Here is a 22,680-nt window from a genome sequence, read left to right on the forward strand (position 1 = left end):
GTCTGTTTCCAAGTACTGGAGAATTTTGAACAGAGGAGTGATGTACTGTGAAATCACGATTTTAAAGTACTACTCTGATTGCCATGTGGTAAGTGGCCTTTTGGGGTACAAAAATCAACAAATAGGCACAGTTCAAGAGGATAGTGTTTTAGTCAGATGAGGGATGATGGTGGTTTGGCCTTGGGTGGTAGCACTGGTATGGATGAGAAGTTTTGGATTTTGATGATCAGGTCTTGTTGATAGATTGGAGGGAGAGAGAAAGAGGAATAAAGGATAAGCTCATGGTTATTGTACTTAGTGACTAAAATGAGGTTGACATTTGCTTACAGGCAGGAGAATGTTTGGAGAGGGTGGAAAACCAAATTAGATGTGAGAAATCTGTTAGAGATCCAAGTGGGCATATCGAATAGGCATTTGTATATGAGTCTGGCATTCAGGAGTGAGGTCTTGCATGACATAAATTTGGCAGTCAGAGGTCTATGAGTGGTATTTAAAGCCATGGGTCTTAAAGAAGGGGTGTGAGGACTAAGCCCTGGTGTACTCAAATGTTTAGAGGTCTGGGAAATGAGGAGAACCTGGGAAAAAAACTTAAAAATGAAGTAGAAGGAGAAATAAAAGAGAATGGTATCCAGGAGATGAAGTAAAGAATATGATTCAAAATGGAAGGAGTAATCAGCTTGTCAAATGTTACTGCTAATTAGGGGGAGTAAGAAATAAGCCTTTGTTGTATTAAACCACTGAGATTTTGAAGTTTGTTTCTGCAGTGCATTAGCATATTAATCAATACTGTATAAACTAACTTATTGAATTGCTTGGAATTTAAATTCTGAAAGTAAGTGCTTAAATTCAACTAATAAATGTCCTTAGAGTCCTATATGAGATCATTTTGGGCATTTTACCTGTAATGATTTTGTCAATTAGGTTAGTTATTTTCTTCTTGTCATTAGAATATCTGCTTATGGATTCTTATTCATTGACTCTTACCAACAACATTTATAAAACTTAATACTCTAATAATTATATTCCTGAGAGTAGTAAATTATCAGTGAAAGGTGCACTCATGGCGCTTTCTAGCATAGTGATGCACTGCTTGACACAGTTGGTACTCAATAAATGTGAATATGTCCATCAAATACCTGTTTTATTAATGTTATTTGATGTGTTATTACCACAGAGACTGCACTATTAAATGGCCAAAGGCCAATCTCAGGTAGTACAATGGATATGGAAATTAGGTTTCTGACTTTCAGTAAAGAAACCATTTAAAAAATCCGAGAGTGGAATAAGTATGTTGACTCGGGGCCATCAGAAGAGACTGTGCAGATGCAGAGGTGCTTGTTGAGGGGGACTGAGGTCCAGACCAATTTCCAATCTCCAATCTGCTCTGTCCCAGAAGGCATTAGTGAGTAGAAGGAACACTTTTATAATTAGTCCCCCTAGAATAGGCACCTTTTTGTAATTAGTCTAGAGAAAGTACCTTTCTCTTAGCAAAAATTTGCACATCTGCATACAGAAGACTTTCAGTGGAATGATATCTGCAAAAATATCATTTTGGTTTGATGGGTTCAGACAACAGTTTTAAATGGAATCTCAAAGTTTGATGAAAAGACAGAAAACAGACTATTTTCAGTAGGTTGGGTACAAGTGAGCAGTAAAGGCCAAAGGATGGTATTGGCATTATTTTAAAGCAGTGGTTCTCAACTGGGGGCAAATTTGCCCCCTGGGGGATATTTGGCAATGTCTGGAAACATTTTTGATTGTCAAAATTAGGGAGGTGCATGGTGATACTGGCATCTAGTGGGTAGAGGCCAGGGATGCTGCTAAACATCCTACAAATACACAAGATAGCCACCCCCTTCATTTAGAATGAAATAGTATCCATTCTAAATGTCAGCAATGCCAATTGAGAAACCCTGGCATTTCTTTCTTTCTAAAAGAAGAAACCCCTAATATCTAAAATCTAACTGTATGTTTAGAGTCATCAGCCTATCTTCCCAGGACCTTCTGTTTAAGGAAACTTTGTTCATAATGTATACTTTTCTAATTTCAGCTAATTATAGTGCCTTACAGTGTTCATAAGTCAAAAGTTATTTGAGGGTGATTGCTTTTACTCGCTCAAAAACAGAATCCTCAGTTTGAATATAAAGTCCTGATTTTCACTCTTAAACCCCTTTATATTTTTTGCAATTCCCAATCCAAGTTCTCCTGGAAATTGGGCTGAGATAAAGGGAGGGCAAGACCTCAAATCCACGACTAGAGAGATACTGTGTTTCACGGGGTGGAAAAACATGAAATTCTGAGTCTCGGATGGCCCTCCTAAGGAAGCATCGACTCCCACCGCTCTTCTTAGGGCATCGATCAGCCTGCCCGATTGGTTTTAAGATTACTGCCGCCGTCCTCAAGGACTGCCTGCCTCTGGACAAGACCGACAGGTAACGGCATCCCAGCAGTTTTAGCCGGGCAGCCCCGTGTCCCCAAGCACAGGCCCAAACTTCCGGAGCACACCGCTCGACGGTGGGCGGAGCGGGGTGGAAGGCGGGCCACAGATCTTCTCTGAGGACTAGAGCACCGGGCAGCCCAGGCAGGTCGAGGGTCTGCGAGGCGACCGGCCCCTCGCGGCCCGCCGGAGGGGCCCCGCGCCGCCGGAAGTTGGAGGGGGCGCTCGCCGGAGCGCCGGCCCCACAGCCCGGCCCTCCGCAGGGTCGGCCCTCCGCAGGGTCCGCCCTCCGCCGGGCAGGGAGGAGGGCGCGGGAGCCGCGGCCGCCAGGACCCGCCCCCTCGCCTTCCAGAGCAGGCGACAGGCGGCGCGGGGAGGCGGGGCCGCGGCTGCCGGCGGTGTCTGCGCCTCGCGGTTTCGGAGCCAGCAGACGCTCGGGGAACATGGCGGCGGCGGAGCCCGCGGTCACGGCGCTCCCCAGCGGCGGTGGCGCGGGGGCGCCGTCGGGCACGGTCCCCGTGCTCTTCTGCTTCTCGGTCTTCGCGCGGCCCGCAGCCGTGCCGCACGGCGCGGGCTACGAGCTGCTCATCCAGAAGTTCCTCAGTCTGTACGGCGACCAGATCGACATGCACCGCAAATTCGTGGTGCAGCTCTTCGCGGAGGAGTGGGGCCAGTATGTGGACCTGCCCAAGGGCTTCGCGGTGAGCGAGCGCTGCAAGGTGCGCCTCGTGCCGCTGCAGATCCAGGTGGGTCCCGCGGGAGGGCCGCGCGCCGAGCCGCAGCTCCCGGTCCCCGTGCGTCCCCGTCCCCGCGGCGCTCCTCAGGTGCCCCGCGGCGGCGGGCCCTGCGCGCCTCGCCCGCTGGGAAGGGCCGTGCCGCTGTCGCAAGCCTCCGGGATGGCCCAGCGAAGGCGCCTGTCCGAAGGTGACGGTCACCGGCTGTCCTCGGCCGAGGACGGGGCGTGGGCCTCCCGGCTATTGGCGGCGCGCGCGAACGCCCCCACGTGTGTGGTCCTCAGCCGCCGGCATCCGCTTTGTGTGCCGGGAGCGAGTCCCAGCCTCCTGCGTAACCGAAGGGCTGTGCAGAGTAGCTGTGTTTTTATTTGGGGTGATGCAGAACCGGGGAAAAGAGATTGTGGGGAGTATTGGCCTTAGGGTTTGTTCCCGGAGTTGTGTTTACCACTTGCGGACACACAAACTTCAGGAGTCATACCCTTTCACCCATCCTCTTCCCCAGTTTTCAGCTCTTTTGATCTTAAGTCTTTCCTAACCTTAAGTGAAATAACATTGTTTAGCCTCTTCCTAGTAACTGTCAACTGAATCTGTTGATTACATATATACGTTGCCTACCTTGAAAAAGTCGTTTGACTCAGCACTGCAGCACCTTCTTAAATACCCAACTTTAACTAGACCATTCTTTCCTGGTCGTGCTGGCTGAAAAAGTTGTCATACCTGAGGATTATTTTATGCCTTTTTAATATTTTTAAAAAGCCGTGCTCTAATACTACGCAGATCTGCCTCCTGTGTTCTTTTTATGCTCAGCTTAGAGGATTCACCGGAAGATTTATCCTGTTGAAAAGCAAGAACAAAAGGTGTATTTTAGGTACTACACCACCACCATTTTTTTTGGTTGAGAAACCGGTAAGCCATTTCTTTGGAAGACCAAACTGAAATGTGGGATTCAGGATTAGAAGACATTTTAATATTCAAGTGTCATTTTCTGAGGACTATTCTGTAGTTTTTGGTGGTTTTTTGGTTTGTTTGTTTGTTTTTCACTTGTAGTTGTCTGTGGAATTGGTCTTGTTTGCTATTACTCCAGCAAGTGATAGCAAAGGCAGGCCAGAAGCTTCCAAAGCAGGTACTTTAACCAGAGGGCAAAGGCTATGAGATTCTGTGGTCAACCCTTGGAGAGCCAAAAGGGAGGCAGTTGGTGTCTGATACCCTAGAGTTTGCCCTGCTCTTGGGAGAGTTGTGGTTGGTAGGTGTTTACTACCACCCATTTTTATGCCTTCAAGAGTTTTCACGGCTGACACCTCTCTGCAGCCTTCCTTGTCAGTCTGTTTAGATTACTGCTGCCAAAATATGGAAGAAGCTGGATGCACCTTTGACAAATTCATTAATAAAGGGGAGAATCCAAATACTATCTGAAGAGATCTGGAGCTTTACTGAGGATGCAGACTTCTTTGTGATGCATTTCCTGTAGTGGTTGGGAGGGAGAGTGGGCTGTTACCTAATAAGATGTTATGCCAAACTAGCACCCTCCCCAAGTCTTTAAGACTTCCCCCTCCCCCAACAATGGGATTTCTTATTTTGAAAAATTTAAAGCCTGGATCTGAGAACTCTTTTTAACTTATCAGTTTAGAAGTTAATAAAATATATGTATATACCTGAAATGTCTTGTACATTCTCAAAAGGCATTGTATAATTCAGGTCACATGTGGCTTTTGAAGTCTTTTGCTTGGTATTGGAGATAAAATATAGTTAATTTTTTGCGGTGGTATTTAAAATAATAATTATAATATCACTACTCTGTCCCATTCTTTTAAAAATGTTATTTTTTTTCCCACTAAATAGTCCAATAATTCTTAAGCATCTGTTATAGGATACTTTGTGTATTTTAAAGTATTTAAAAATATTTTTATATTCTTTCATTTTACTAATCACAATAGCTTGACTTCTTCAGCCAGGTGCCTCCCCCAGCTTAAAAATAGATAACGTGGAGGGATATACACACATACCATATATATCCATATACTTATTCTGATACCTGTTTATATGAAGAGAGATATATATGTGTGTGTGTGTATGTGTATGGATATTCTCAGAAGAAAAAGAGAAGATACTTCTTTTCATGACCGTTTTACTATATTTTTTTGGAACCTGGCTGTGTAATCCTAGAGACATGGACATTTTATGGCTGGACAAGAACTTAAAGTTCACTCCACATTTGAGTGGCAGCTGTAAGTGCCTGGCCCAGTGAATGTAAACATGGGTAAGACCCAATTCTTGTTCCGTACCTAGTAATCTAACTCCATTTTACCAAAGAGCAGAACATGTAGGAAATTGCCTGAGGTTCCATGGCAAAGCGTGTGAAGGTCCTACAGCTGGCCATAGCATTTATGTTCTCTTTTCATGCTTAATGAAAATATCAAGCAGAATGGAAAACAAGCCGCAAACTTGAGCTTGTAACGTCATTTGTTTTGATGCTATTCATTGTTTCTGTGGAACAGATGCCTGTCACTCAGCAAGACTCAAGGTGGCCTGGCAGTGAGGCCATGCTCTGGGGATGATAGGCCCCTTCTCCCAGAGGCAGGGATGAAGAGCATGTTTGGCCACATGTAATCCACAGCTTAAATAATGCCATTTATTGTATGTGGCTAACATACAATATATTCTAGAATGTATTCTTAATTTACACAGGGGTCCGAGTTTGCTTTCACGCTTGTTCTGACTGACATTGCTAGTGACCTTGTAAAACACAGTGGTTGCTTGTGCCACACTGTCTGCACTGGTGGTTGGTTAGTGGTTCTGTGGGGATTGATCTTTAAGACCCCCATTGCCAGTGTTAGGCTGTGGTAACTTTTTAGTGTCTTCTTTTCTGAAATATTCTGTCCAAGTGACCGAGTGTCTGCTGACAGCTCAGGTAGCTGAAGACAGCTCATGTTTCAAGCACGGTTTATGTGTCTTCAGCCTTGTCAAAATGCTTGAAGTCTAAGGAATTTTGAGACGCAGGGGAAGAAATGTAAATGAGAGGATTATACAGTGGGAATTTAGGTCATTTTTATGACTTATAAGTGTTAATTTTTCACAAGGTGTTTCCCAAGTTTTAACTGATGGAGAATTCAACCCTGGAAACTCATGTAAATTTGATATCATACCACTACCAGTGTATTTTTCCAGCTTGTCACCAGGGAGGGCAGAGCCCAAGTAGAAGAGAGGAAGAAAAGGACAAGTAAGAATGACACCAGTGAGACGGTATGTAGGAGGGAAGGCTCTGGCAGCTTTGTGTGGGCAGAAGATAAGGGCTTCCCTGGGAAGGTTATTTCGACTTTTTCCTGAGGTAGTTAATTGGGAAGGGATTCTGCTCCAGGTTTTACTTCTTGGAAGTTTATTAGTACTACGATTATTTTAAACAGAGGTGTAGACATTTTATAGCTAGAAGAGACTCCAGAGTACATGGTGGGAAGGGAGAGAAGGCAGGGTTTGGAAAGAAAGGGGAAAGGACTTGGGTCTCCCTTGGGCTTGCTAGTTGGAAGGTGGTGATTTTTGATTTCAGAACCTTTACTATGGAGCGTGTAGGAGGAGCAGGTAGATAAGCTAATGCTCAGAACTCTTGAGTTAGAGAAGCAGGCAGGAACTAGCTTGGGAGGCGCACAGTGTCAGGGGCACTGGAGAAAACAGCTGGATCCTGAGGGTATGATATTGTCTGCCCGCCCACTTTTTAAAAATTTAACATTGCAGATTACTGCCCAAAGCACTGTACACATTTTGCCTCTTGTGGATACATTAGAGGCTACCTATAAATAAACTGTGTTTGAGTGGGAGCTAAAAACAATTTCCAAACTGTGTTTGGAAATTTTTTCTTTCATTTAGTTTGCCAAGGGGAGTCCAAAGTAGATTCAGATATCACTGTGTTCCTGGGATCTGGCCAGCTTCACCTTCACTCCAACCTCAGGTACAATCTAAAGAAATCCATCGTCCTTAACACTGAAATTGATGGAGTTGGCTGGCTTCCCTTAGGCAGTTAGAAAGCTCGCTGGAGTTGTATCCTCAATGCAAGTGACATTAGTGTTTACAGCAGGTGAGTAGGTTGTAAAATAAGAGTGAAATATTCTCTTGCAGTCTAAATTAAAAAGCCCCAAACCGTTTTGCCAGGAGCAGATCATGTAATTGTCAGTCTTTTGGTGACATTTAGAAATCCACTTTATGAATCATTTCTTAATTCTGTAGACTATGTTAACATAAGTTAGGCAATATCAGTATTTCTTTCTATATATTTATTGTTTTCATAAGGGATTTTAGTAGTAAGTGGTATTTTAACCTCATTATAGAAGAACTATTTTTAACATGTGCTGACCTTCAGAGCGTATGTTTTCTGTAGGAGGGATATACAATAACCTAATACATTTATTGATTGATTTACATGAAGCTGATTTAATCCTTGAAATAGCCCTATGAGGTAGATACTATTTTTATTACTTTGTTACAGATTAAGAAGCAGCTGTTTGGAGATGTTAATGATTTGCTGCATTTCATGTAATTGAAATCAGTGAAATTGACATTTGGACTCAGATTCTAATGCCCCTGGGCTGTCCTGTGTAGGCACTCTTGTAACCTGGGAGGGTCATGTCACAGACCTCTGTTTTGAGTCAGTATTGGAACAAAGCCTTACTATACCTGTGGTAATCAGGTTTCCTTGGAAACACTTCTCAGTGAAATAATGATACCTCATATCCCATTCTAGACCCCTCTCCCAAGCACATCATGCCTATATTGTGACTATAATAGACTACCAAAATTTTGAAAACATCACATTTACAATTCCAAACTTTAATCACTCCTAAAGATATACAGTATACTCACTGTAGTCGTTCGCTAGGTTGCTGCTGTAACAGAGTATAATACTACAGACTGAGTGGCTTATACAACAGAAATTTATTTTCTCATAATTCTGGAGGCTTTAGATCAGGTTTGGTTCCTTCTGAGGGCTGTGAAGAAGAAGCCGTTCCATGCCTCCCTCCTGGCTTTTGGTGGTTTGTTGGGAGTCTTTGGCATTGCGTGGCTTGTAGACACGTCACCTTGATCTCTCCCTTCATGTTCACATGGCCTTCTCTGTGCCCAGATTTCCCCTTTTAATAAGGATGCCACTCATGTTAGATTAGGCACCCACTCTACTCCAGGTTGACCTCATCTTAACTAATTATGTTTTCAGTGACTATTTCCAAATAAGGCCACTTTCTGAGGTACAGTACTGGTGGTTAGGAATTCAACATATGAATTTTGGAGCACACACTTCAACATACAACACTCACCGTGCATTACGTTTATGGAGAGAACAGAAGTGGGGCACCATGTATCACTAAGCAAGGCCAGCCACTGTGTATGTGCCTGTCCTGAGTAACCGAGCAAGGGAGGAGCAGATTCCTTGCAGATGTAGCAGCCGTTGTTAGAAAATGGTCAGAGCACATGTGGAAGTGAAGGAGGGTAAATACTGTTACGATCCTGGTAATAATGAGACTTGGGGATGGAGTCTTTTGAGTATGAAATCTAAGGTTGAATGCCAGCAAAGACAGTTCTTAAGAAAGTGGACAAAAAATTTATACTTGAAATTTATCTCTTAAACTGTTGCTTGAGGAGGCCATTGGTTGTGATCAACTTTTTGTATTGAAATATGTATATTGAAATACGTATTTGTTATGTATATGTGTATGTGTAGGGATTTATGTATATAAATATATGAAGGTGTGTGTATATACACATTTATTTTTATATGTGATTTCTTCATACTTCTTGAATATGTGTTGATCTATAATTGCTTTGCTTTTACTCGTGATGGCACTTGGTCAAGGTCACTTTTAATTTGCTATCTTGCAGTTGCAACATGTTTGACAATGAGCAGCACTTTTAGTTATGTACAAGGTTTTGGTTTAAGAGGAATTTCTGAGTCAAGTTACGAAGTCCCTGAATTATAGAGTCAGTGTGTAATTTAACAACAATTACTGAAATTCATGTGGATTTGGGGTGGATGGGGGGTTTGGTTAGAGTTTTTCAGTAGTTTTTTATTTGTTTGTTTTTTGTTTTGGTAGCCTCAAATCCTCCTTTTTCTGTCTTGTAAGATATGGAGTTTATTCATAAAGTAGCATCTTTTCCCCCTACTACTATGGCATAGGGAGACCTTTTTTTTTTTTCCCACAAACTTTTAATTTTAGAATAGTGTTGATTTACAACAAAGTTGCAAAGGATAGTACAGAGAGCTCCTGTATGCCTGACCTAGTTTCCCTTCTTGCTAACATCTTACATTACTGTGGCATATTTGTCACAGCTAAGGAACCAACATTGGTACATTACTATAAGCTGAGCGCCACACTTTAGTCAGATTTCACTAGCTTTTCCCTAATGTCCTTTTTCTGTCCCAGGATCCAATCCAGGATACCGATTACGTTTAGTTGTCATGTCTCCTTGGACTCTGGGTTATGGCAGCTTCTCAGAGTTTCATTGTTTTTAATGACCTTGACAGTTTTAAGGAGTACTGATTAGATATTTTTGTAGAATGACCTCATTTTGGGTGTATCTGATGTTTTCCTCATGCTTCAACCAGGGTTGTGAGATTTTGAGAGGAAGATCATGAAGGTCATTCTCATCACATATCAAAGCTGAATACTGTCACCATGGATTACCTCAATGTTGATCACCTGGCTGAGGCCGTGTTCACCATTACCCTCCCTCTATACTCTGAAGAAGCAAATTACTAAGTGCAGGTCATATTCAAGGGGATGTCAACTCCTGGAAAGGAGAATATCTAAGGCATTTTTGTTTCATGAAATTATAACCAGTCATCTCTGCATAAAAATATGCCTCGCCCGCTTATCTCTATGGTTTCTTTCTTTAACTGAAGGTTTATAGATGATGAATTCCTCTACTAGAAAGGATTTGCAGGGTGCTAAGGATTTCAGGGCTGCATTTTCTGACCTCCTCAATCTGTGGCTAATATGACGTACGTCTGATGTGGTCCCCTGCCTAGAACAGGTACCTCACAGCTGAAATGAGGTATAGGGAAGCACCAGGTAACAGGAACCCCAGGAGACCACAAGTCTGAATATTCTAGGATTTCTGAGTAGGTAAGGTTTTATTCCTTTAAATATCCCAATTTTCAATATTTTGACCATTTTACATGGTAGTCCTGAAATATTATGTAACTTATTTCCTTAATGAGTGTGATAAAATGATTTTGTCCCAATTTATAACTTACATACAGCTTGTTACTCCTTCATTGGAGTCTAGACTGAGAACTAGTTGAGTTTTGATCTGCTTTTATTGTATTTTGAATCTTTTCTTCCTCAGCTGTCATTTCTTGCTGCTATCAGTTTGCCTGTCTTCAGCAGTTTCCTTTCAGATTTGCTGTTTCCAATCCTGTGTTAATTTATAATCCAGACAACCAAACTTGTTAGGAATGTATACAGAGTTAGTCAGTACAGTCTGAGATAAGATCTGAAAGCTGGAGATCCAAGCAAGTGTAGGCTGTGTGTTAGTGCATGGCCATCCAGCGTACTCAGGCAAGTGCCTGGGAGTTTTATTTTGCCTGCTTGCTGGTATTCCCATGTGGTAGAATGGCAAGATTGCTAAGCTGCATTACAGTTACTTGAAACAAGACAGTTACAGCTAAACTGCTTTTCATAGTGTCCCCTCAACACATTATGGATGACTAGGGACCCCTGGTTCAAATTTCTAAAAGAATATATATATATGGATTTTAAGCCTTTTGAGCCAAGATTTAATGTTTAGTGAGAATTTAAGATACACGGTCATAGTGACTGGTTTTCAACAAAGTACCCTAAGTACTTACATATACATCAGACTCATTGCTTTTGATAATGACCAAAATGGAAGCATGGTACTTGCATTAAAAATTTAAGTGAGGAAGCAGCCAAAGACGGCATATATAATTTAAGATGCTTGAATATTTATTTTAAACATACTTTATTGGCAGAGTAGGAAAACCCTCCACGTCGTGTTAGAATTAAAGATGGCACTCCTATTCTGACATGAACTTGGTGTTGGACTGCACAGGGTTAATCAGTGCACACCTATAGAGTTAATACCAGAGGGAGATTAAGGTGCCGGAGTCCTTCAGACCAGGACACAGATAAATAAAAGTGCAAACTGACTAGAACAGTCATACTGTTACGGATAAAAGATTCCTTTTGATGATTCATTTAATTCTTGTAGTAATTGTTTCTTGGGAGTATGCCATGTGCACAGATACTAAGGCAGAGTCTAGGGCCAGGCTGGTGAAACCAGCACCATGTAATCAGGACTCAGGTTCTTCTATAAAATCATGAGTAATTATTGTCTGTGGGTGGTTTAGGTTAATTAGAGGGGAGACTTACGGGGTGCCTAGTAAGAGTAGTGGCATGGGTTCATTCATGATCAGACTGCATCCTTTCCAGAGCTTTCTCTAATTTGAGAAGGTAGAAAGAAAAGTACCATGGACTTTTAAGAATTAAATTCTCGTATTCAGCAGTGATTTTTCACTTTTTGGTAGATCCATATTGGGCCCAAGTTGTTATAATAGACCAACTACAGCAATTAATGTAAAGCATGGTAATCTAATACCCAGTTTTCATCTTAATTCATTGACTTTCCCGATTGTGATAAATATGTGTAAGAATTCAGATGTCAAATTTATGTCTCTCCATTTGACAGTGGTGATGTGCTTGGCATCATTTCATTGCATTTTTTTTGAAGTCTAAGAAGTTATTCTTGAGAATACTAACTTAATATTTCTGTGTTGATGATAGCAGTATATCTAGATTTGTTTCTGTTTTTTTAGTTTTTTGTTCCATAATCTTTGCTACAGATTATTTAAATTTTATTCTTTGTTCTTGTAAGCAATGCCATCATCAGATTTAAGTTTTTTACTGTTTTTTTATTATAAAAGTAATACATATTTTTAAATAACATTTAGCAAATGTTTTAAAATAGCATTTGAAAAATAAAAGAAAGGTATTAAGAAAAAATGTTATCAACATCCCTAACTATATAACCACGTGTTCATATTTTCATATATTTGCTTCTACTCTTTATTCATATTTTTACATTATTGAAATACGATTGAACTGTGCTCTGTTTTTAAAATTAACATTAGATTATGGCATTTCTTCTTAGATGGTGCACATTTTTTGAAAACATATACATATGTTATTTTAATAGGCTAAAAAATGTTTGTCATGTGAATGTGTTAAAATTTGTGAAATCATTTCTGTATTGTTGGTTCTTGGTTTATTTCTAATTTTCACTATTAAAAGCAATTCAGTGGACATCTTTGGGGATAATTTTTTTTTCCTGTGATTCATATCATTTCTCTTAGACAATAGTTGTAGAAATGGATTTAATGGGTCAAACAGTAGGAATGTTTTTCTCTCTTTACTGACCTCCAGCTGAAAGTAAATGTCATTGTATAACAAATGCTAAATCATTCTTTTTTTCTTTTTTCCTCAGCTCACTACCCTGGGAAATCTTACACCTTCAAGCACTGTGTTTTTCTGCTGTGATATGCAGGAAAGGTTCAGACCAGCCATCAAGTATTTTGGAGATATTATTAGTGTGGGACAGAGATTGGTATGCTTGCTTGTTCATTTTTTCCAATTTGCTAAAGCATGATTCATACACAAACATATGTATATTGCTACTTATCTTTGTGTTTTTTTTTTCCTCCAGTTACAAGGGGCCCGGATTTTAGGAATTCCAGTTATTGTAACAGAACAGTACCCTAAAGGTCTTGGAAGCACTGTTCAAGAAATTGATTTAACGGGTGTAAAACTGGTACTTCCAAAGACCAAGTTTTCAATGGTATTACCAGAAGTAGAAGCAGCATTAGCAGAGATTCCTGGAGTCAGGAGTGTTGTGTTATTTGGAGTAGAAGTGAGTACCTCTTGTTCTGTTTTGGATGCAATATCATTTGTAGAAAACTTGTTGTTTCCAGAATGTAATTTTGTATATAGAATACCATGTAGGTAACTGATAGAAAATAGCTACCGTTTTTTAAGTGTTGACTACTTGCATGGCACCGATCTAAACACTTTATATATATTAATTTGTTGAACTCTCACAGCAATCCTCTGAGCTAAGTACTTTTGGTCTCATATTGTAGGTGAGAAAACTCAAACACAGGTGCTATGTGTCTTGCCCAAGGTCATAGAGTTAGTTAAAGTTAGATGAAGCTGCATTTGAATCTAGGTTGATTGATTCTTGGGCCTTTACTTTGAACCCCAACTTTTGGAACACATTTTCACCAAAGACAGTATGTTTATTTATGTGTTATAGGAGCTCACCTTGGTCATGTTTTTGTTCTCGAAAAATCTTAGAAGTCATGTAGTTCATTGTCCTTCACATTTGAATCATGTGTACCTATTTTTATAAAGGAAAAAAAATACTCATGGATTCCTAATGCTGATTAAAATGATTTTTTGTTTGGTTTGTTTTTTTGTCATGTAGAAACAGAATATAAGTATTTATTCATAGCTTTTAAACACCTCTTGAACTGAAATTTTAAAATTATGAAAACCATAAAAACAGTGAAATCCAAATAATATTAACTTAAGACATCCATGATGTTTTGATAGTAGGTTTCAGAGTAGTAGGTTTTAATAGTAGAAGATGTAGCCTCAGGTTTAGATATATATTAAATATTTCTGTATTTTGACTTAAATAATGATAAAATAAAGGAAGCCTATTTGTATAAATATGTCACACCAAATGCTGACTTTTGCACTTTTCTTGCTTGTTCATCATTAGACCTCATGTCTAATCAAAATCATCTTTGAGCAGTCCTCCAGTGCTAATTTTAATGAGTTGTCAGTTGATAATTCTCCACAGCCCTCTTGTCATATGAAGATAAGGTTGGTTGGCATTATTAAAATTTGCTTTCATTGGTTATATAATCCACTTATTGTTGGAGCATGTTTTTACTCTTTATTCTCTGCTGATGAATTGTTACAAGTTCATACTTACAAAGATGGAATCTGTATAATTCATTTTCTGGTGATGTATACTGGATATTTTTTGCCTGTGCTACAAGTTATTTTTAACTTGGCCTACCTTTACTACTGGGTGCCTTATAACAACTCAGTTTTCCCACCATTATCTCAATTGGCAGTACTGCAAACGCGTTCTTTGTGTTAGGCACTTGGTGTGAATACAGAAATAAACCCAGCTGCGAGTGGCATCAAAACTGAGTGGTAGTAGTCAGCCGTATGAAGGTCGTCCAGATGACATAGATGAAAATCTTTAAAAAAAGTGCTCACAGAGCTCTAAGAATATGTTCAAGGTTCCCAGTACAAAGAACATTGATGTAATGCAGTCCCTGACTTAACAAAGAGGCAGCCAAAGCCAGAAATGCTGTTAATGCTCAAGATCACTAGTGAGTTGGAGGCAAAACTAGATGTGGACAAGGCCATTAGACCTGTAGTGCTCTTTCTGCTCTACCGTGTTGCTGCACATTTGTAAAATACTTGTAGTTTACCACGTTATTACATATGGTTTTTACTTTCCTACTAGACCCACGTGTGCATCCAACAGACAGCTCTGGAGCTCGTTGGCAGAGGTATCGAGGTTCATATTGTCGCTGATGCCACGTCGTCGAGAAGCATGATGGACAGGATGTTTGCTCTTGAGGTAATTGTCCTGCTTTAAAATAAATCATTAGCCAAGGCTTCCAAGTAAATTTGGAGAGTATTAAATATGTAACAGCAGTGAAAGATTTACCTCTTAAATTTGAGCTTGGTCTGACAACAATCAGACTGATTTCTGGGGTCTACGCACGACAAACCTCTGAGGTCTCACCATCATATCCTGTTTTACATCTTCTGTCTTTATTTCTAGATGTCTAGTGATGCCAAACGCTCCTTTACATCTTCTGTCGTAACTTTGCTAGTTTTGCACATGAACTAAGAGGTATTCCAGTAAGCTTACTCTGAACTACTGAAAGATTTGCAAATTAAAAACAGTTCACCTAGGCTTAACTCGGCCAGGGTCTAGCCAACACCTAGGGTATGGTGGGCCGAAGCTTGGTTCAGCCATGTGTTAGATTTCCTCCGACTTGAATTTCTGGGAATAGGAGGTGTGTCACTGACTGCGGGCACCACTCACACACAGTGTTTAATGGCTCTCTGTGTGGAGTGTCAAGATGTACTTCAGAGTCAGGGAGTTGATGACTTTCATCAGTGTTGCATAACAGTAGCCTTACGTAAGCATTGCCTATTCCGAGACTGTTGAAAAACAAACTCCCACAATTAATCCTTTGAAGCCTTCACTCCGCATTGTGCATCTCTCTCTCTTTCATGTTTAATTCTAATTCTATAATAGGTTTAAAGTAATGTCAATCTGGATTGAATTGCTGAGTTTTTAACTGATTATTTTTATTGAGAATGGGAAATGTAGATTTTTTTTTTGAAACCCTCCAGTGTTCCGTGCATAAGCTGACCTGTGAGCCACTTTCTCTGTAGGATTGCTCAGTCATCTCTCTAGCCTAAAATGTTCCCTAGGGTGGTGAGTTGGGCAAATAAGAAAGAGAGGAAAGAAAGGAGACTCAAGTCAGTGGGGAGGGCTGATGCAGAAGCAGGCAGGTAGCTGGCAGCAGCAGTGGTTTTAAGGCCCTGGTTGGCCATCCCTTCTCTTATTCCTGAGCAGTGAGTCCTATTTTGCGATTATAGGTGGAAATGGTTTTATTTATTTTATTCAACTATTTTCAAGTCCACTTGGACTACTGGGTTCTCTGGTTAGTTAGATACTAAGTGTTGCTTCTTCCCCTCTCAGCAGAGATCTTTAAGCTGTTCTTACAGCCATAGTTAGCTTCCACTTTTCAAATTTCCTTAGTAATCTGAGTTTAGACACTTCCACTGTCAGATCCGTACTACCTCGGCAAGCAGCTCTTTTCTTCTTTGAATACCTTCATGGTAATGCTGAGGTCCAGAACTTGAAGTGTTTCCAAGGAAGCGAAAAACTAAGAACATACAAAACCAAAAATTTTCCTTGCTTGTAAAGAGATTTCAAGAACTTTTGTCCTACATTCAAGTTTTTTAGACGTCTTTATTATGCCATTTATTACAGAAAATTTTGATTGTTGTCAGTTCTGTGTTCTACCAAGACTCAGAATAAAAACAGCCATTTACCATCTGAGCCTCATTCTTTTAGAGGTAGTCTATAATCTTACTGATTAGGAGGAGTCTAAACAGTGGGGGGATAATATGGGTTTGAATTCAAGTTCTGGCGTTTTGTAAATTTGTGTCCTTGGACAAATTACCTAATATCTTTGCCTCAGGTTTCTCATTGGTGATGTGAAATAAAATTCATATTTTTATGGCAAGACAAGAAAAATTTAAACACGAAAAAATTTTCTTTGCCCTTTGGCCTCCTCTCTCCTCCCTACTGTGCATTGTGTATCTAAAGTATGCATCGACCAAACCTCCCATCAGCAGAAATACCTGCTCAACCATAAAGAGCAGACAACCCCTTAAAAGATAACATTCCTTCTTGATCTTCTAAGGGGTCACATGACCCACCACAGTGGCACTTAGATCTGGATTATGTAAACTGTCAATAATAGGTCATTTAATGTACAGCCCTCTGTCTCAACTTATGTAACTGTGCTTTGACTTCTGACGGGTGGACCAGTTCTCAAGAGCTTTCTGAGGGGCTGTTCCCAGGTTATAATCCTCACTTTGGCTTGAATAAAATTTTCCATTTCTTCCTTTTTTTTTTTTATTGGAGTATAATTGCTTCACAATGTTGTGTTAGTTTCTGCTGTACGATGAACTGAGTCAGCTATGTGTATACCTATGTCCCCTCCCTCTTGGACCTCCCTCCCACCCATCTAGGTCGTCACAAAGCACCGAGCTGAGCTTCCTGTGCTTTATAGCATGTTCCCGCTAGCTGTCTGTTTTATGCATGGTAGTGTATATATATCAATCCTAATCTCCCAATTCATCCCACCCTCACCTTCCCCACCTGTGTCCACATGTCCGTTCTCTAAGTCTGTGTCTCTATTCCTGCCTTGCAAATAGGTTCATCTGTTTCTTTCTTAGATTGACGGATTAATTTTTTGTCGACTGTGAAATAGAAATAATAGTCATTACGTGGGAGGATTTTTGTGAAGATTAAATGAAATAATGTATTGATAGCACTTAGTACAGTGTCTGATATGGTAAACACTCAAATGTTAGCTGTTGCTTTTATTTTTACTGTAGCTATTATTTGTTTTTGTTGTCTTCATGAGGTTCATCCGATCAGAAATGTATAAGCATATATCAGCTTCCAAGACCCAGAAGGGCCTAGTCCTGAGAAGTTCTGAGGAAGGAAGGAAGGAGTATGGTCTGGGCTGGATTTGGAAGAGCCTGGAGCAGCCAGCATTGCCTTGGCTTACAGTGAGGTTGAAAGGGAGAGAAGAAGCAGGTCAGGTGGTGATGGGGGAAGATGTGTGCCACATTTCAGATTTTTCCTCTTAGTCTTAATTTGCTATGGAGATGTTTTAGTCCCTCAGTCCTTGGGAGAAATGTTAAGTTTCCTTTTTTCTTCTGGGACTATGAAAGTGAAATAGAGATCTGGTCCGCTCCCCTTCTTCTTTTTTCCTTGAGAACACAACTACTTAAGGTCATTCCTGAGACTCCCCATATTGCCTGTTAAGACCATTGTACTAATAAGATTTATAGTTACCGTTATTAAAACTCCTCTGCCAGGATCTGTGGTGTGTGCTTTATTCCACAAAATTTTTTGAGCACCTACCATCTGTCAGGCATTTTTCTTTCAACTTACAATTGTAGAGTAAATGTGAGATAGAATAGAATAAAGCCGTCTCTTGAACTTGATGTCCTTGTACTTCTGGGGAGTTGTTAGTGTTGCTTGGGAATTTAATGGGTTTAGTCTTTTTTTTTTCCCCACCCTCTCTGAGGCTGTCTTGGCTTTGTGTTCTTGCATTTTTAGGTTTGTGGGTCAGAGTAACCTTTCCTTTCCTTTGGCCTAGTTGGACTGGTTTTGCAAGTGTAAGGGAAGAACTCAGGAAGCCTATTAAGCCATGTACCCATTTGCATTAAACAGCTGGAGTTTTAATTGCCCCTTCTAAAGCCAGGAGATAAAGTGAGTGTGGGACCAGTATTGTAGGTGTCCTCATAGCTCAAGGTGGTGGGCAGGAACCTGCCAGTGTCTGGAAAAAGTGCCGCTGTTCTCTTTCTGCTCAGGTACCCTTCTAGGTTGGGGCTGGGAAGGCACCGTGAGAAGATCTGTTAGTCTGAGCTAAAGACTTTGCATTCTTAGCAAAGGCGTGAGCCACGCCTTCCCCTAACACAGGTTCTTGGCTTGATTACTTTCGAATGCAATCAATATTGGGCATATCTCAGTCTTGAAGTTAAATAATTTTATGTAAGTTTCTGTTTACTAAAGTGTTTTTTTGTGTGCCTCTAGTGTCCCAGCTTGCCCCTGCCACGGTGTACGGACTCGTAGCATCCCTGAGGGTTGTTGGCTTAGGGTGGATCCGGTGCTGCTCTAGTCTGGTCAGGAGAGCACTATGGAAAAAAGCTGCCTTCTTCCTGGGTCATCACATTTCTTCCTCAGACCTGGAAAGTTTTCTGTCCTTTCTGCCTCATGAAGGAACTAGAAAGATTACTGAGAACTGACCTTTGTTTGCACTTTGGAATATAGAAGGCACTTTCACAGACATTGAAAGTATGATTCAGATTCAGACTGACTGAAAGTCCATTGATTCAACAGGGAGCAATAAGGAAGGCAGGGCAGCCAGGGAGAGAGCTGCGTTTGGATGGCTGGACATTCACGGCACCGAGCTGCAGCTAGTCTTATTCCCCACCCTGCTGTCTGAAGCAAGCACACAGTCCTTTGAGATTTCTGAGGGTTTGATATGACAGTCAGGAGTTGACTGAAAAGCAAGGAGGAGGAAATTAGTCTCCAGAAGTCTTTAAAGAACTCAGTGATGACTCAGCCTCTGGGATTTGTCCCAACGTAAAGGACACTTAGCAGCCTCACTTATTTCTTCCTCTTTCCTGTGTAACCCTCTGCTGTTTTTTCATTTCTCCAGGGCTGTGGTCAGCCTGCTCTGCACACTCCTGTGCTGGTGTTTGAGGTCCAAGCTTGCTATCTGATAAGTAGGCTATGGCTTACACTCCCTTCTGCATCCTTGGGGATAAAAAGGAAGAGTCTGCCAGTGGGAAGGTTGGGTCTCTGGATCTGCAGCCATTTGAAGGGTTTACTTTGGCTCCATTGGGATGTCCTGTTTATTCAGGTGACTCCCTTTATGACGAGACACTGATCCACGTCTTTTCCTCTAACTTGCATAGGAATCGTGTCTAACCACCTCATCTTCTAAGGCTCTTACAGTGAATGTTGCTTGGGGTAACAAACAGTTGGTCTGTTTTTTTCCCTAAGGTTTCTGATAAATACATCCAGAAAATGGATCTCTGCTCTAGAATTCTCCTCCCATTCCCCTCTCCCACGTTTTTCTCCACTTTCTCTTCTTTGCCCTCCTCCTTCCCTTTCCCTCCTCCCCCTCCTTGAGATTTCTGTCCTTAGCTCTTTATTATGATTCCACTGGAACAGTTTGGCAAGGATGTTCTTTCACCTGTCAGTGAAACTCTATACAACCTTAAATTTTATACTTCTGTTTATGATTCTAAAAAACTTACGATGGTGGCAATGGTAGTGGTTCTGTTGTCATCCAGGGGCACATTCTTAAACCTCACATGAGGCTCCTCTACCACCAGCGTTTCTTACTTATGGGAAAGGCATGCAGTTTAATGTCAAATATTTGGAGAGAGGAAAAAAAGAAATTAAGAATCATTGTTTTACTGTCCTTAGCCTTGATTTCCCTCTGTCCCTGGTGCATATAAGTGAGAATATTGGCTGCCTATTCTCTTTTACTTGTCTCTAGTCCTTATTACTAATATTGAGAACCATCATAAAGGGTTTGTGGTGTGGCTAGTTTGAAATCTCTCCTCATCTCTGAATTTGATGGTATGGCTAAGGGCCATGGTTTTGATAGAGGACACTAATCATTGTGTCCTGGCGTGCTTCTTGCTGTTTTAACATAGTGTTCTCATGCTTAATTTCTTGATTTGTCTTTTTTTTTTTTAAAGCGTCTTGCTCGAACTGGGATCATAGTGACTACAAGTGAAGCTGTTCTGCTACAGCTGGTGGCTGATAAAGACCATCCAAAATTCAAGGAAATTCAGAATCTAATTAAGGCGAGTGCTCCAGAGTCGGGTCTGCTTTCCAAAGTCTAAGACATGTGAAGAACTGGTGTGCTACCCACCATCAGGTGACAGGACTGTAAGCCCAGACAAGCTCATGTCTCTAGTAGAATTAAAATGTCAAGTCAAAAATTGGCTCCTTTTTTGCGCCTCTTAGTAAAACTTAACCAATTAGACCGTTTGGGTACCAGCATTTAGTTACAAATGTCAAAGGCTTCAGGTGCTGCTTACCTTCTTTTTATGTTAATGTGCTTTTATTTATTAAAAAAATTATAATGGAGGTTCCTGTTTTCTCTATACCGTATACACTGATCATACTTTCAAAAGTGCACATGCTTGTGAAGTTTTCTTAAATTGTGCACAGTTAAAGACAAAGATGTACCAGTAATAGTTTGACTTTTGTATTATTGTAAGATGTATGTTATAATGTTAATGTGGATTCAGTGCTTTTACTTTACAGGTTGACTGAAATAGGATTATTAAACGAGAATTTAAAAACAGGATTCTGGATCGTGTTACCCCTCTCGCTCACAATGCAGTCAAGTTATTTATTATGTTGCACTGGTTTAACCAGACAAAGTTATGTTGAATAATTACGTATCTTTCTTAATTATGCTAATTTTCTTATTCTGCTCACCATCACTAATTCTCTGTTAATGTTCTCTTTTTTTAACTGAATCTTTTACCCAGAAAGACTCATTCGCTCATTGCTTGTTTTAATTTTGTAAACAGATGAGAGGATTTGCAACACCATATCATTAGTGGAGGGCTGTTTTAAGATCTTTGAAGTATTACTTTAGCTGAATAGCTTTATAACCATCTTGAATACATCTTCTAATATGCACAAGATTTAGCAAAAAGATAAAGGCTGGATAAAATGTAGTTTTAAAACATCCATATTCTTGTTTGAAATTTTTTCCACCTACCTTCCAATTACTGTTAATGCAAAAGGTCTCAGTAATGATTTGGTAGTATTACTTTTGCAGTCATTACTACCATTCAATAAATTTATTTTCATTTAATACTTATAGGGTATTAAAACTTTTTTAAAAATATTATGTGAAATATGAAACATTGGTGTCTTTTATATTAAAGTAATTAAAGAAAACGTATTATGTGAATGAAGTGCTTTTGTTCGCCACAGCATGGCTCTTTGAGTACTCTTCCAGGGATTCTAATATTTATTTAAAGGTATAAAATTTTTGACATTTGTAATCTTTCAACTCATGGAAATTTTTGAAGAAGGAAAATGTTTTGTCCATGGGGGTAAATGGATTTTATTGAAGGGCCTTCTTATTTAAGAGCAGTAGAAATTTTTTTTTTTTTTTTTTTTCCTGGTCAGTGTAACGAACAGCAATCTAACATTCTTCTTAGGGTTATGTTTAAATTTTTTTTCCAGCAAACTTGTGTGTCCAAAAAGAAGAATCAAAGATTTCTACACATTTTAAAATAGTTTTTAATAAATTTAACCTAGTGCTTCTCAAAGTCCCCCCGGGATCTTGTTAAAATGCTGACTGGTTCAGTAGGTCTGGCTTCTGTGCCTGACATTTTGCATTTCCAAAAAAAAAAAAAAAAAAGCCAGTTTCTACCAGCCCTGCTCAGAAGAGACCAACCATACTTTATGAGTAGCAAGGATTTAACTAACATCACCTGTTTTCCTCCACTGAGTCCTGGCCCTTCCTCTCATGAAACACCACCCCAATGAAGCCTTTTCACAGCTGAAACAATTCTGTGAACTTGAGTCAGTTTCCTATGGCTACCATATTAAATTACCACAAACTTTAAGGTTTAAAACAACGCAAATTTATTATCTTCCAGTTCAGTAGGTTAGAAATCTGAAATGGGTTTCACTGGGCCAAAATCTGCCTTTCCCACTAGATTCTAAGCTCCTTGAAAGCAGGACCTGTGCATTTATTCTATACTCATTCTGGAAACTCATTTTGAGAACCTACTAAGTTCTAAACATGTGCTGAGGATAGAAGGATGCCCCAAGGTAGCTTAGGGTCTGGTACAAAATCAGATATATCATAACCTTTCAGTAAAAGTGAATTGAATTATGTCAAAGGTTCAGGAATGTCGGTACAACCAAGTTTAGAGTAATATACTTGTGAATTCTGCGTTCTCCCTTCTTTTTTGCAGATCATGCAAGCAAGGTGACAAGGCCTTACTATAGGAAACCTGAATTGATTTTAATACATTATTCTTTGAATTGGAAGTGTCTACAATTTTGTAGGGTAACAAAATTCTTATAACTGATGTAAATAAAGACCTTGAG

The 22,680-nt window shown here is 40.2% G+C and overlaps 1 protein-coding gene across 1 annotated transcript; it reads left to right on the forward strand.

Moving 5' to 3' along the window:
- The first annotated feature begins 2,805 nt into the window (after window positions 1–2,805).
- ISOC1 (isochorismatase domain containing 1) lies at window positions 2,806–21,364 on the forward strand. The gene is made up of 5 exons (XM_061188126.1): window positions 2,806–3,183; window positions 12,655–12,774; window positions 12,874–13,077; window positions 14,713–14,829; window positions 20,292–21,364. The coding sequence occupies exons 1-5, from the start codon at window positions 2,881–2,883 to the stop codon at window positions 20,436–20,438; spliced, it is 891 nt and encodes a 296-aa protein (XP_061044109.1). The 5' UTR covers window positions 2,806–2,880; the 3' UTR covers window positions 20,439–21,364.
- Window positions 21,365–22,680: the final 1,316 nt, after the last annotated feature.

This window comes from Eubalaena glacialis, chromosome 4, assembly GCF_028564815.1.
Source record: "Eubalaena glacialis isolate mEubGla1 chromosome 4, mEubGla1.1.hap2.+ XY, whole genome shotgun sequence".
In the NCBI taxonomy this organism is placed as follows: Eukaryota; Metazoa; Chordata; class Mammalia; order Artiodactyla; family Balaenidae; genus Eubalaena; species Eubalaena glacialis.

Excerpts from the sequence above, each read along its gene's own strand:
- ISOC1 (XM_061188126.1), top strand. The coding sequence starts at position 2,881 with ATGGCGGCGGCGGAGCCCGCGGTCACGGCGCTCCCCAGCGGCGGTGGC. Across the intron at positions 3,184-12,654 it reads TCGTGCCGCTGCAGATCCAG|CTCACTACCCTGGGAAATCT; the intron begins GTGGGTCCCGCG and ends TTTTTTCCTCAG. Across the intron at positions 12,775-12,873 it reads TTAGTGTGGGACAGAGATTG|TTACAAGGGGCCCGGATTTT; the intron begins GTATGCTTGCTT and ends TTTTTCCTCCAG.